General features: G+C 35.6%; 1 protein-coding gene across 3 annotated transcripts in view; it reads left to right on the top strand.

Annotated features, from left to right (window-relative positions):
- Nucleotides 1-13,901, top strand: part of LOC136032804 (uncharacterized) — an 83,421-nt gene that overhangs the window by 67,423 nt on the left and 2,097 nt on the right. For all 3 annotated transcript variants that reach the window (XM_065713194.1, XM_065713195.1, XM_065713193.1), the window contains 2 exons: nucleotides 8,131-8,338; nucleotides 11,711-11,834. In XM_065713194.1, the coding sequence (XP_065569266.1) occupies nucleotides 8,131-8,338; nucleotides 11,711-11,834 (332 nt within the window). The remainder of the gene's footprint in view (nucleotides 1-8,130; nucleotides 8,339-11,710; nucleotides 11,835-13,901) is intronic.

The following is a 13,901-nucleotide window of genomic DNA, read 5'->3' on the forward strand; positions in this document are numbered from 1 at the left end:
ATTTGTGCGTACGTTTGGCAAACAAACCTCTTCAGGATTTGGGAATGCCTTCACCTAACCGTATCGCTGCTGTTTCGACATGTGTAGAATTGGATCGTGAACAAAGTTACAGTACGAGTGATCTATTGTCGTATGTACAAAATAACATTTCCAAGTTAACGTCGGAACAAAAAGACATTTATGATACGATAATGCATTGTGTCGATAACAACGTTGGAGAAATTTTCTTTTTGGATGCGCCAGGAGGTACTGGTAAAACGTCTGTGATAAAACTGATTCTGGCATCAATTCGATCAAAAAATGATATAGCGTTGGCAATTGCGTCGTCCGGAATAGCTGCAACATTGCTGCCTGGTGGAAGAACTGCTCATTCCGCTTTGAAATTGCCTCTGATCTTGCATTCTACAGAAACTCCCACGTGCAATATTTCCAAATCATCTGGGATGGGTAAAGTATTGCAGCAATGCAAACTTATTATTTGGGATGAGTGCACAATGGCACACAAAAAATCGCTCGAGGCTCTGGATCAATGCTTGAAAGATTTGCGAGGGAAGTCGAAACCCTTTGGCAGCACATTAATATTGCTTGCGGGAGATTTCAGGCAAACATTACCTATAATACCTAGATCAACTCCTGCAGACGAAATGAATGCTTGCCTGAAAAATTCTAATTTATGGGCACACGTAAAAACATAAAAATTAACTACAAATATGCGTGTCCGATTGCAAAACGATGACTCTGGTCAAACATTTTCAGATCAATTGCTGGCAATGGGAAACGGAAAGCTCCCAGTAGACTCAATTTCAGGACGTATACAACTACCTGCTGATTTCTGTAATTTAGTGACGTCCAAAAATGAATTGATTGAAAAAGTATTTCCGAATATTCTAAAAAATTATAAAAATAGTAAATGGCTAAGTGAAAGAGCGATTCTCGCACCCAAAAATATAGACGTCCACGAAATCAACAATATTGTTTTGACCAAGATTCGAGACCAGGCAGTCCTTTACAAGTCAGTCGACATAGTTTTGGAACCAAATGAAGCGGTTAATTATCCATCTGAATTTTTAAATTCCATAGATTTTTCAGGGTTTCCACTACACGTGCTACAACTAAAAATAGGCGTACCAATAATACTTTTAAGAAATATAAACCCACCAAAGCTTTGCAATGGCACTCGACTTGCCGTAAAAAAAAACAATGGAAAACCTAATAGAGGCCACAATCTTGACAGGGCCTTTTGAGGGTGAGGCTGTTCTTATTCCTCGCATTCCCATGATTCCAACGGATCTGCCTTTTCAATTTAAAAGATTGCAATTCCCAATTCGATTAGCATTTGCAATCACCATTAACAAAGCTCAAGGTCAATCATTAGAAAAATGTGGTATAGATCTTAATACTGATTGTTTTTCCCATGGACAATTGTACGTTGCATGTTCGAGGGTCGGTAAACCTGACAATCTATTTATATGCAGCGACAATTGGACAGCGAAGAATGTTGTATATTCGCAAGTTTTACGCAGTTAATTTGTATTTTGGAACCAAATGAAGCGGTTAATTATCCATCTGAATTTTTAAATTCCATAGATCCTTCAGGGTTTCCACCACACGTGCTACAACTAAAAATAGGCGTACCAATAATACCTTTAAGAAATATCAACCCACCAAAGCTTTGCAATGGCACGCGACTTGCCGTAAAAAAAACAATGGAAAACCTAATAGAGGCCACAATCTTGACAGGGCCTTATGAGGGTGAGGCTGTTCTTATTCCTCGCATTCCCATGATTCCAACGGATCTGCTTTTTCAATTTAAAAGATTGCAATTCCCAATTCGATTAGCATTTGCAACCACCATCAACAAAGCTCAAGGGCAATCACTAGAAAAATGCGGTATAGATCTTAATACAGATTGCTTTACCAATGTACAATTGTATGTTGCATCTTTGAGGGTCGGTAAACCTGACAATCTATTTATACGCACAGACAATGGGACAGCGAAGACTGTTGTATATTCACAAGTTTTATGTAGTTAATTTGTATTGTATCTATCTATCTATCTATCTATATAAAAACGAGTTGTGTGTATGCATGTTTGTTTGTTTGTAAAAAGAGCGTTTGCATATGACGTCATTATTAGTACATACTAGCAATTTTTACGTAGTTTGAAACACATATATAAATCTATCTATATTCACAGGTGAGACACAGGGACACAACTACAATGGCGCGTAACTAATATGGCGCGTAACGACTTACGCGCGCGGGGAGGCTTGGGGAGGCGCGAAGCGCCCCACCAACTAGGTGTTGGGGTGGCGCGAAGCGCCACCCCAACAGCTAGTATATATATATATATATATATATATATATATATATATATATATATATATATATATATATATATATATATATATATATATATATATATATATATATATATATATATATATATATATATATATATATATATATATATACATATATATCTATATATATAAAAATAAGTTGTCTGTGGATGGATGGATGGATGGATGTGTGGATGGATGTGTCAGGTGACGTCACCTGAAAAAACTGGATTAGGTGACGTCAAAACTGAAAAAACTAAAAAAAGGCAAAAACTACAAAAAAAACTAAAAACTAATAAAAAAAATAAAAAAGCTAAAAAACTAAAAAAACTATAAAGGTAAAAACCAATAAAAAACTAAAAAAAAAACTGAAAAAACTAAAAAAAGGCAAAAACTACAAAAAAAAAACTAAAAACTAATAAAAAAAGTAAAAAAGCTAAAAAACTAAAAAAACTAAAAAAACTAAAAAAAGGTAAAAAACTAAAAAAAATAAAAAATAAAAAAAAACTAAAAAAAGGAAAAAACTGAAAAATAAGCTAAAATAAAGGTAAAAACCAATAAAAAACTAAAAAAAAAAAGGAAAAAACTAATAAATGACGACACTCAAAGAGAAAGCGACCAGGACAAAAAACTAAAAAAAAAGGCAAAAACTACAAAAAAACTAAAAACTAATAAAAAAAATAAAAAAGCTAAAAAACTAAAAAAACTAAAAAAAGGTAAAAAACTAAAAAAACTAAAAACTAAAAAAAAACTAAAAAAGGTAAAAACTAAAAGAACTAAAAAAGAAAAAAATAAATGACGACACTCAAAGAGAAAGCGACCAGGACAAAAGGAATGTTCGATTAGCAATCAACAAAGCACCGGGACACAGGGAGTATAAATGACGACCAGGACACAAGTAAAAAAAAAAATTAACAAAACTAAAAAGAAGGTAAAAACTACAAAAAAACTAAAAAGAAAAAAAAACTAAAAACTAATAAAAAAACTAAAAAATCTAAAAATCTAAATAAACTAAAAAAGAAAAAAAAAGGAAAAAAATAAAGGAGAAAAACAAAACTAAAAAACGAATGTATATACAGACCGGTACACCGGGATACAAATGACGACCGGGACACAGGGAATATAAATAACGACCGGGACACAGGGACACAACTACAACGGGGACACCGGGGGAAACAGGGGGATATAAATGACGACCGGGACAAAAAAACTAAAAAGAAATAAAAACTAAAAACTAATAAAAAAAACTAAAAAATCTAAAAATCTAAATAAGCTAAAAAAGAAAAAAAAAGGAAAAAAATAAAGGAGAAAAACAAAACTAAAAAACGAATGTATATACAGACCGGGACACCGGGATACAAATGATGACCGGGACCCGGGACACAGGGAATATAAATGACGACCGGGACACAGGGACACAACTACAACGGGGACACCGGGGGAAACAGGGGGATAACCTGACAATCTATTTATATGCAAAGACAATGGGACAGCAAAGAATGTTGTATATTCGCAAGTTTTACGTAGTTAAAACCATATATATATATATATATATCTATATTCACAGGTGGGACATAGGGACACAACTACAATGGCGCGTAACTATTATGGCGCGTAACGACTTACGCGCGCGGGGGGGCTTGGGGGGGGCGCGAAGCGCCCCCACCAACTAGGTGTTGGGGTGGCGCGAAGCGCCACCCCAACAGCTAGTATATATATATATATATATATATATATATATATATATATATATATATATATATATATATATATATATATATATATATATATATATATATATATATATATATATATATATATATATATATATATATATATATATATATATATATATATATATATATATATATATATACTAGCTGTTGGGGTGGCGCTTCGCGCCACCCCAACACCTAGTTGGTGGGGGCGCTTCGCGCCCCCCCCAAGCCCCCCCGCGCGCGTAAGTCGTTACGCGCCATAATAGTTACGCGCCATTGTAGTTGTGTCCCTATGTCCCACCTGTGAATATAGATATATATATATATATATGGTTTTAACTACGTAAAACTTGCGAATATACAACATTCTTTGCTGTCCCATTGTCTTTGCATATAAATAGATTGTCAGGTTATCCCCCTGTTTCCCCCGGTGTCCCCGTTGTAGTTGTGTCCCTGTGTCCCGGTCGTCATTTATATTCCCTGTGTCCCGGGTCCCGGTCATCATTTGTATCCCGGTGTCCCGGTCTGTATATACATTCGTTTTTTAGTTTTGTTTTTCTCCTTTATTTTTTTCCTTTTTTTTTCTTTTTTAGCTTATTTAGATTTTTAGATTTTTTAGTTTTTTTTATTAGTTTTTAGTTTTTATTTCTTTTTAGTTTTTTTGTCCCGGTCGTCATTTATATCCCCCTGTTTCCCCCGGTGTCCCCGTTGTAGTTGTGTCCCTGTGTCCCGGTCGTTATTTATATTCCCTGTGTCCCGGTCGTCATTTGTATCCCGGTGTACCGGTCTGTATATACATTCGTTTTTTAGTTTTGTTTTTCTCCTTTATTTTTTTCCTTTTTTTTTCTTTTTTAGTTTATTTAGATTTTTAGATTTTTTAGTTTTTTTATTAGTTTTTAGTTTTTTTTTCTTTTTAGTTTTTTTGTAGTTTTTACCTTCTTTTTAGTTTTGTTAATTTTTTTTTTTACTTGTGTCCTGGTCGTCATTTATACTCCCTGTGTCCCGGTGCTTTGTTGATTGCTAATCGAACATTCCTTTTGTCCTGGTCGCTTTCTCTTTGAGTGTCGTCATTTATTTTTTTCTTTTTTAGTTCTTTTAGTTTTTACCTTTTTTAGTTTTTTTTTTAGTTTTTAGTTTTTTTAGTTTTTTACCTTTTTTTAGCTTTTTTACTTTTTTTATTAGTTTTTAGTTTTTTTTTGTAGTTTTTGCCTTTTTTTAGTTTTTTCAGTTTTTTTTTTAGTTTTTTATTGGTTTTTACCTTTATAGTTTTTTTAGTTTTTTAGCTTTTTTATTTTTTTTATTAGTTTTTAGTTTTTTTTGTAGTTTTTGCCTTTTTTTAGTTTTTTCAGTTTTGACGTCACCTAATCCAGTTTTTTCAGGTGACGTCACCTGACACATCCATCCACACATCCATCCACACATCCACAGACAGACAACTTATTTTTATATATATATATATATATATATATATATATATATATATATATATATATATATATATATATATATATATATATATATATATATATATATATATATAGAGAGAGAGAGAGAGAGAGTGTGTTTAAAGGCAGACGTGCTACCTTCATTGCATGTTTTCAAACAGTTCATGGTAACGAACTGTAGTAAGGAGCGACCCGGCTCATTAGTAACCAAAACTCTAAAAAACGGAATTTTGATACCAATAGTTACATCAAAAGGATTGCATTTTCATGCTGATTTTAAATATATAAATTTCATCAAATATAGTCCAATCCATCAAAAGTTACGAGCCTGAGAAAATTTCCCTTATTTTAGAAAATAGGGGAACACCCCCTAAAAGTCCAAAAATCACACCATCAAACTCAGCGTATCAGTGAACCCTACTGTAGAAGTTTCAAGCTCCTATCTACAAAAATGTCGAATTTTGTATTTTTGTAAGACAGATAACGGATGCGTGTTTATTTGTTTTTTTTTGTGTTTTTTTTTCAGGGGTGATCGTGTCGACCCAGTGGTCCTAGAATCTCGCAAGAGGGCTCAATCTAACGGAATGTAAAAGTTCTAATGCCCTTTTTAAGTGACCAAAAAAATTGGGGTGCCTAGGCCCCTCCCCCTCACATTTTCCCCCAAAGTCACTGGATCAGAATTTTGAGATAGCCATTCTGTTCAACTTAATCAAAAACCTAATAAATATGTCATTGGGGACGACTTAATACCCCACAGCCCCCGGGGGAGGGGCTGCAAGTTACAAACTTTGAACATTGTTTACATATAGTAATGGTTGTTATGAAGTGTACAGACGTTTTCAGAAAGACTTTTTGGCGTTGGGGTGGGGGAGGAGTTTACGTGGGAGGATCTTTCCATGGAGGAATTTTTCATGAGGGAAGAGAATATCCATGAGGGGGGCGCAGGATTTTCTAGCATTATTTAAAAAAAGAGAAAATAATTTTTTTTCAGCTGGAAGTAATGAACAGCATTAATACTTAAAGCGAAGATAAAATATTGCGTATATAAGGGGGTTCATCCCCTCCACTATACCTTGCTCCTTACGCTAAAGTAACTTTTGTAATTCCGACTATTTATTCTACGACCTTTGTGATTCAGGAGCCATCCTTAAGGATTTGAGATAAAATTCTAGCTTTAGTGTAAAGAGCGAGGCATTGACGAGGGGCCGAATCCACTCATATAGGTATTAAAAAAAAAAAAATATATAGAAGTTCGTTACCAAGGTTAATTCGTAAAGTACGTATGTTTATTACTAACAAAAATGTTCGTAAAAAAAATAAAAAAATCTAGTTGCATTTTTAAGTGACCAAAATTGAAGGGCAAATAGGCCTTCTCCCCAACCCCCTTTTTTATCAAAATCTTCCGATCAAAACTATGAGGAAATCATTTAGCAGAAAAAAAAATTTAATATACAAATTCCGTTTATTTACTCATTTGTGATGAGCCAAAATCAAAACATGCATTAACTCAAAAACGTTCAGAAATTAAATAAAAAAAGTTTTTTTAACTGCAAGTAAGGAGCGACATTAAAACTTAAAACGAACAGAAATTATTCTGTATATGGAAGGGGTTGTCTCCTCAACGCTTCCCTCTTTACGCTATAGTTTTTTAATTGTTTTAAGAAGTAGAGTTGTGAAAGAGTCAAACTTTAGCGTAAATAGCGGGGAGTTGAGGAGGAGACAGCCCCTTTAATATACGGAATAATTTCGCTCCTTACTTGCAGTTCAAAAAAACTGTTCTTTTTATTTTATTAAATCACAGAACAAAAGCGTTCTTTTATAAAAGTGTTTAAAAACAAATGCACTGCATTTATTGTATGTGTACCAAAGAGCTAAAAATTATACAGATTGGGTGACTTGATTATACATTTACAGGACAAAATAATGTTTACTTGAAAAACGGTTTAAAAGCAGATGCGCTGCCTTCATGGTATTTTTTACAGACCAAAAAATTGTTTATTAACGAAATAGTTTCAAAGCTTTTGTGCTGCCATGACTGTATGGCTACAAAACAAAAATGTGTTCCTTTAAAAAAGTTCTTAAAGCCAGATATGCTGCGACAACTGTGTATTTACAGAAAAAAGTGTTTATTTGAAAAAATATTTAAAAGCCGATGCACTACCTAAATCATATCCGTACAGATCAAAGTGTTGTTGTTTTTTAAAGTGTTTAAAAATTTTTTTAAGCAAATGTGCGACCATGATTGCATGTCTACAGAATAAAAAATATTTATGTAAGGAAGTGTTAAAAAAGTTGAGGCGCTGACTTAATTTTATATCTACCAGACAAAATAGCTTTATTTAAAAAATTGATTAAAAGCAGATGTGCTGCCTTGAGCAATAGGTGTTTAAAAGCAGATGCAATGTTTTAATTGTATGTGTACAGAGTAAAAAAAGTGTTATTTTTTAAAGTGTTTAAAAAATGTATAAAGCAGGTTCACTGCCTTGGTTGTATGTGTAAAATACAGAAAAGTGTTTGTTTCACTATGGTGATTATGATTTTACAATTGTAAAGCCAAGAAAATTAGATTTATTATAACTTGAGCTACATTTCGTAGTTTAACAGTTTTTTATTATTTCTTTTTAGAGTACGAGGGATTCGATGTAATAACACTTCTTCGCACAAAGGACGGTTATTTCATACCAGCCCGTTATCTTGTTGATAATATTCCAGTTCTTGCGCGTAACGAATCGGCTTTGCAAGTTTTGCTTCTTGCTGCCAATTCAGAAGTCGAGCCTGTCGTTCTGAAACTTTATGACAAATATTTTGGCCAGTTTTTTATGAAACTCATCAGGTTAGTAAAGCCTCAGTCTTTTAAAGTTGGTATCAATGATTTCTTTTGGTGAAGTATACTTAAGGTTTACCTTGTAGTATACTTAACTTACTTGGTATACTATGCATGATAAGTATACTTAGGGTTAATGTTACAGAATACTGAACTTAAGTGGTATACTATGCGCGCTGAGTATAGTTAAGGTTTGCGTTACACTATATTTACTTTACTTTATATTCTATGCGTGCTAAGTATACTTAAGGTTTAAAACTTGTTTGGAAGCTGAGATTTAGCTTATATCTATCTACTGATTCAAATTTAGAAATTTTCTTTCCATATTATAGATTGGAAAATGTGGTAAAAATACATTAAAAACATGAGAAGTTTGAGGGAAAGATTTCTTAGATTTAAGCAGATTTAAAACATTCCCTAAGAAAAGTACGAGTTACACCATATTTCTGGCTCGATGAATGATTAGATCTGAAATTAACGAACCCAGTAATCTAAGTATCTCGTCCTTTAGGCTCAGCTATAAAGCTGTAGGCCCTTGCAAAATCGTATGTCAATGAAAAATGCCATCAATGCTCTTTAATGCTTCCAACTCATACCTCCTTCCCCCAATCTTGGTATTGTTTATACTCTGTTTTATTGTATTTTGTGTATAATTATCCTTTTTTGGGCTTTCTTCAATGTTATTTTACCCCCCCCCCTCCATCGCCCAAATCAATTCCGTGTGTTGTTTCTTTCCAATTTGGTTCAATTTAGTCATAACCTGTCAAAAGGAAAAAGGGCGCAAGGCCCCAAAATGTACAACATAAGGGAGAAAAAGGAAAAAAAAACAAAAAATTATACATTGAACAAAAATAAGCATTTTTTACTATCATAAGAATAGAGAAGACTAATCGTGAGTAAGTATACTGGCAGAAGATTTGAAATCTTTAATTTTTTGTCAATAAGTGTAGCTGAAAAGATGAGTTTAAATTTTTGGGACAAAAAAGAGCGACTGGTCCAAGAGGGCATATGCCAAATGAATTTACCAAATTTAAAATAAATTTAATTTTTTTTTATTTTCGTGAGCAACCGAGTGCAAAAAAAACTTTAAGTTGTGTTTAAAAATATCACAATGACAATATTATGCTTCTGAGTAAGAGAAGTTTGAATGGAAGAGCTTTTCTGGTTCGATTTGCTTCTAAGGTGAAACTTTTGGCTCAAATGTTTTAAAATGAGCCCGATCAGTAAAAAAGATTGCAATTACCAACAGGCGCCAAATTCATTGCGCCAAAAATGCTTTCATAAAAAAATTAGTAAAACTTTATGTTTTATTAGTAAGAATTAAATAACGAAAAGAGAAATCATCAATGCAACAGCACAAACACATTAAAAAAACAGAAAAAAGAAAAAAAAAGAAGGAGATAGAAGGAGAAAGGGAAAACTGTTTTCCTAAATTAGTGACTAATATAGACCAGCACTTGAACGAGGCCTTAACCCTACTCATCCATACAACCACATAGGTCAAACAGCATAGCCATACACAATCAACCATAAAGAATAATCCATGGACAGGCAGTCATGTCGTCAATAAGTATAAGTCGTCATTTACCAAACAATAAAAACAGTAAAGACAAATAATTCAGAGGCAACAACCCAACACAAGGGCTCATCAGGAGAATACACTTGCCTATAGGGTTTCGGCACATTAAATGTTATTAACGTTACTGGTATATTTACAACGGGGCACTTTGGCCTGAATTTTTGTGTTTTTTCATACCTTAACTCATTGCGCTAGGTACTTTTCAGCATCTCATTTACCCCTAATATACTACATTACTCCATCATTAGGTCTTAAGTTACTTTTTAGTCTTGTTTTGATGAAGTCGAAAGAAAATTTTAGGGAAAAATGGGAGTTCCAAATCAAGGTGCAACGTCGAACAAAGCTGTTATTTAAGTATTAACCTAGAGATTACTGGTCCGAGCTCTTCCTTCGCATCTATCTTATTGGCTTGACAGTGTGGGGTGGGTGGGGTTTTAAAATACGAGAACGCCCTACAGAAGGAGGTGAATTATGTACTTGTACGACTGCATCATTCATTGACGCTGAATCAAACCTTTAACTAACGGGCTGGAGAGAGTTGGGGTCACTTGCCCTATTAGCCCTATTCTGGATCTTTCGAGGCGGTTCTAGCAACGTTTTTGGAGCATCAGTGTACAGTGAGCATCAACACTGGGCGATGGATTTGATACAGAACTTGTATAGTTGAATAATTAAGCTAGGTGTTAAAATATTTTGTAGTGATCCTCAGCTTTTTTGTGCTATATGTTCTCGTGCGATCGAGGTAAGCTTTCCAAGAGAGACGGGAAATACGAGAAAACTCTTCAAATAGAGGTGAATTATGTACTTGTACGACTGCATTATTCATTGACGCTGCATCAAACCTTTAACTAACGGGCTGGTGAGATTTGTGGTTAACGACTGAACCTGCCTTCTTAGCCCTATTGTGGATCTTCTGAAGTGGTGCCAACAATGTTTTAAGAGTATCAGCATGCAGCGAGCATCAACATTGGGTGATGGATTTGATGCAAGACTTGTAAAGTGGGATAACTAAGCTAGGTGTTAAAATATTTTGCAGTGAAGAGTGATCCTCACCTTTTTTTGCGCTGGAGGTTCTTAAGCAACCGAGGTAAGTTTTCCAATAGAGATTCACAGAGACCTGGATTTCTAGGAGATTAAGCTGGTCGAATCTATATACTTTCATTTGTGAAGATGAAGTTGGGAGGCATGCCTGGCACTTTTGACCTGAAGATCAGTAGCTCCTTTGCTTTTGGCGTATTGTAATTGACCATTCATCCATGCATCCTTCAGAATGCTCTTCAATTTTTCAAGAGATCTGACATAGGGTAGGGAGGTTTGGGCTGGGTCTTCGTGTTTTGGACTGATACGTGTGTCGTGGTGTCGTTAGCGAAGTGATGCAGAGGAGTTACAAGGTTGTCTCCTATAGCGTTTATGTCGGTAAGGAAAAGCGTCGGGCTCAAGATTTTACCCTGGAGCGTGCCTGTCTTTATTGGATGTTCTTGCGAAGTATATGCGTCAAGAACAACCCGATGTGAATGATCTGAAAGAAAGCTCTTGATCACTTCTAACATACGTCAGCGGACACCAAGCGCACTATGATTGCTTTTCATCAAATTATTTCTTTTCTTATTTAAAAATAGATCAGAATTTAATTTTCTGTACATTTAAAACGATTGCTATTCGTCAAAATCTTCTTTTCTGCATAGACTGGTTATGTGAACATTCAAAAGTTTTGACGTTAACATTGTTTTCACGTTCAAATACATGAAGTTTTCTTCTGTATCTTTAGGGTAATAGCTATTCATCAGAATGTTTTTTTTTAGGCATAAAGTCTTGGAGCGGAGAGACGTGAAAAATGGATATTTTCATATGTACACAGTTGAAAAGATTAACATAATTCTAAATGATTGTGCAGTGAGAGAACCGAAAATAAGAAGACTGTTTTCGGTAAGTCTTTTTTATTGTAATACTGCTTCTATACGTCAAAAATACCTGTACCTCAAATACATTTTCCTCAATCATTTCATTTCCATGCATTAATTGAGTACTCCGTACTTCAGTTATTTTGGCACATGAAAAACGCGGTGAAAATAACATAGTTCGGTAATTCGGAAAAATTAGGAAAAATGAGGTATTTTTAACTTACCAACAAATGATCGGATCTCAATGAAATTTGATATTTAGAAGGAGTTCGTATTTCAGCGCTCATAGTTTAAATCCCGATCGGATCCGGTGAGATTGGGGGTAGTTGGAGGGGGAAACCGGAAATCTTGGAAAGCGCTTACTAGAGAGGAGAGATCGGGATGAAACTTGGTGGGAAGAATAAGCACAAGCCCTTGATACGTGATTGACATAACCGGACCGGATCCGCTCTCTTTGGGAAGTTGGGGGTGGGTAATTCGGTTAATTCAGATAAATTAAAAAAAAATAGGTATTTTTAGCTTACGAACGGATGATTGGATCTGAATGAATTTGATATTTAGAAGAACCTTGTGTTTCAGAGCTCTTATTTCGAATCCCGACCGGATCCAATGACATTGAGGGGAGTTTGGAGGGGGAAACCGGAAATCTTGGAAAACGCTTAGAGTGGAGAGATCGGGATGAAACTTGGTGGGAAGAATAAGCGCAAGTCCTAGATACGTGACTGACATAATCGGACCGGATCTGCTCTCTTTGGGGGATTGGAGGGAGGTATTTCCAGTGCTTTGGCGACTTAAGTGCTTCTGGACGTGCTAGGACGATGAGAATTGGTAGGCGTCTCTGGGACCTGCACAAATTGACTTGATAAAATTCGTTTCTCTGATTGGACTATCTGGGGGGCTGGAGGGAGAGGAAATCATAAAAATTGAGGTATGTTTATCTTACGAATGGGTGATCGGATCTTGATGAAACTTAATATATGGAAAGATCTCATGTCTTAGATTCTCCATTTTCATTTCGGATCGGATCCGGGGACATAGAGGGGTGGTGGGGGGAAACGTAGATCGGAAATCCTAGAAAACCCTTAGAGTGAAGAGGTCGGGACGAAACTTGATGGGAAGAATAAGCACAAGTTTTAGATTCGTGATTGACATATCCGGACCAGATTTGCTCTCTGTGGGGGAGTCGGGGATTCTCGAACTCGCTTTGGTGAGTTCGAGAATAAGCACAAGTTATAGATACGTGATTGACATAAGCGGACCGGATCCGATCTCTTTGGGCATGTTGGAGGGATATCTAGTACTTTGGCGAGTTTGGTGCTTCTGGTCGTGCTAGGACGATGAAAATTGGTAGGCGTGTCTGGGACTTGCACAAATTGACTTGATAATATTCGTTTCTCCGATTCGACTATCTGGGGGGGGGGGGGGGCTCGAGGGAGAGGAAATCATGAAAATTGAGGTATGTTTACCATACGAATGGGTGATCGGATCTTGATGAAACTTGATATATAGAAAGATCTCATGTATCAGATTCTCTATTTTTAATTCGGATCGGATCCGGTGACATAGAGGGGTGGCGGGGGGAAACGTAAATCGGAAATCCTAGAAAACCCTTAGAGTGGAGAGATCGGGACGAAACTTGATGGGAAGAATAAGTACAAGTTTTAGGTACGTGATTGGCTTAACCAGACTGGATTCGCTCTCTTTGGGGGAGTTGGGGGATTTCAAGTGCTTTGGCGAGTTCGAGAATAAGCACAAGTTGTAGATACGTGATTGACGTAAGCGGGCTGGATCCGATCTCTTTGGGGGAGTTGGGAGAGTTGAGGGGTGTCTAGTGCTTCGGCGAGTTCGGTGCTTCTTGACATGCTAGTACGATGAAATCAATAACTCTAGTACCGAGTCTAATTTTAGGTTCTGACCTCGTCACAAATGCAATATGAGCTCTTGGCTCTTGTTCTATGTGTCTCCTGTTACCACCAAAAGCTTCGTTAAAAGTTGAATTTCCCATTTTCCTTCGTTTTTAGGGCACTTGGTATCTATCAAGTGACATATAGCGATTGCAAATTCTGTCGGTCGGTCGGTCGGTCTGTCTGTC

The sequence above is a fragment of the Artemia franciscana genome, chromosome 11 (assembly GCF_032884065.1).
Source record: "Artemia franciscana chromosome 11, ASM3288406v1, whole genome shotgun sequence".
Lineage (NCBI taxonomy): Eukaryota > Metazoa > Arthropoda > Branchiopoda > Anostraca > Artemiidae > Artemia > Artemia franciscana.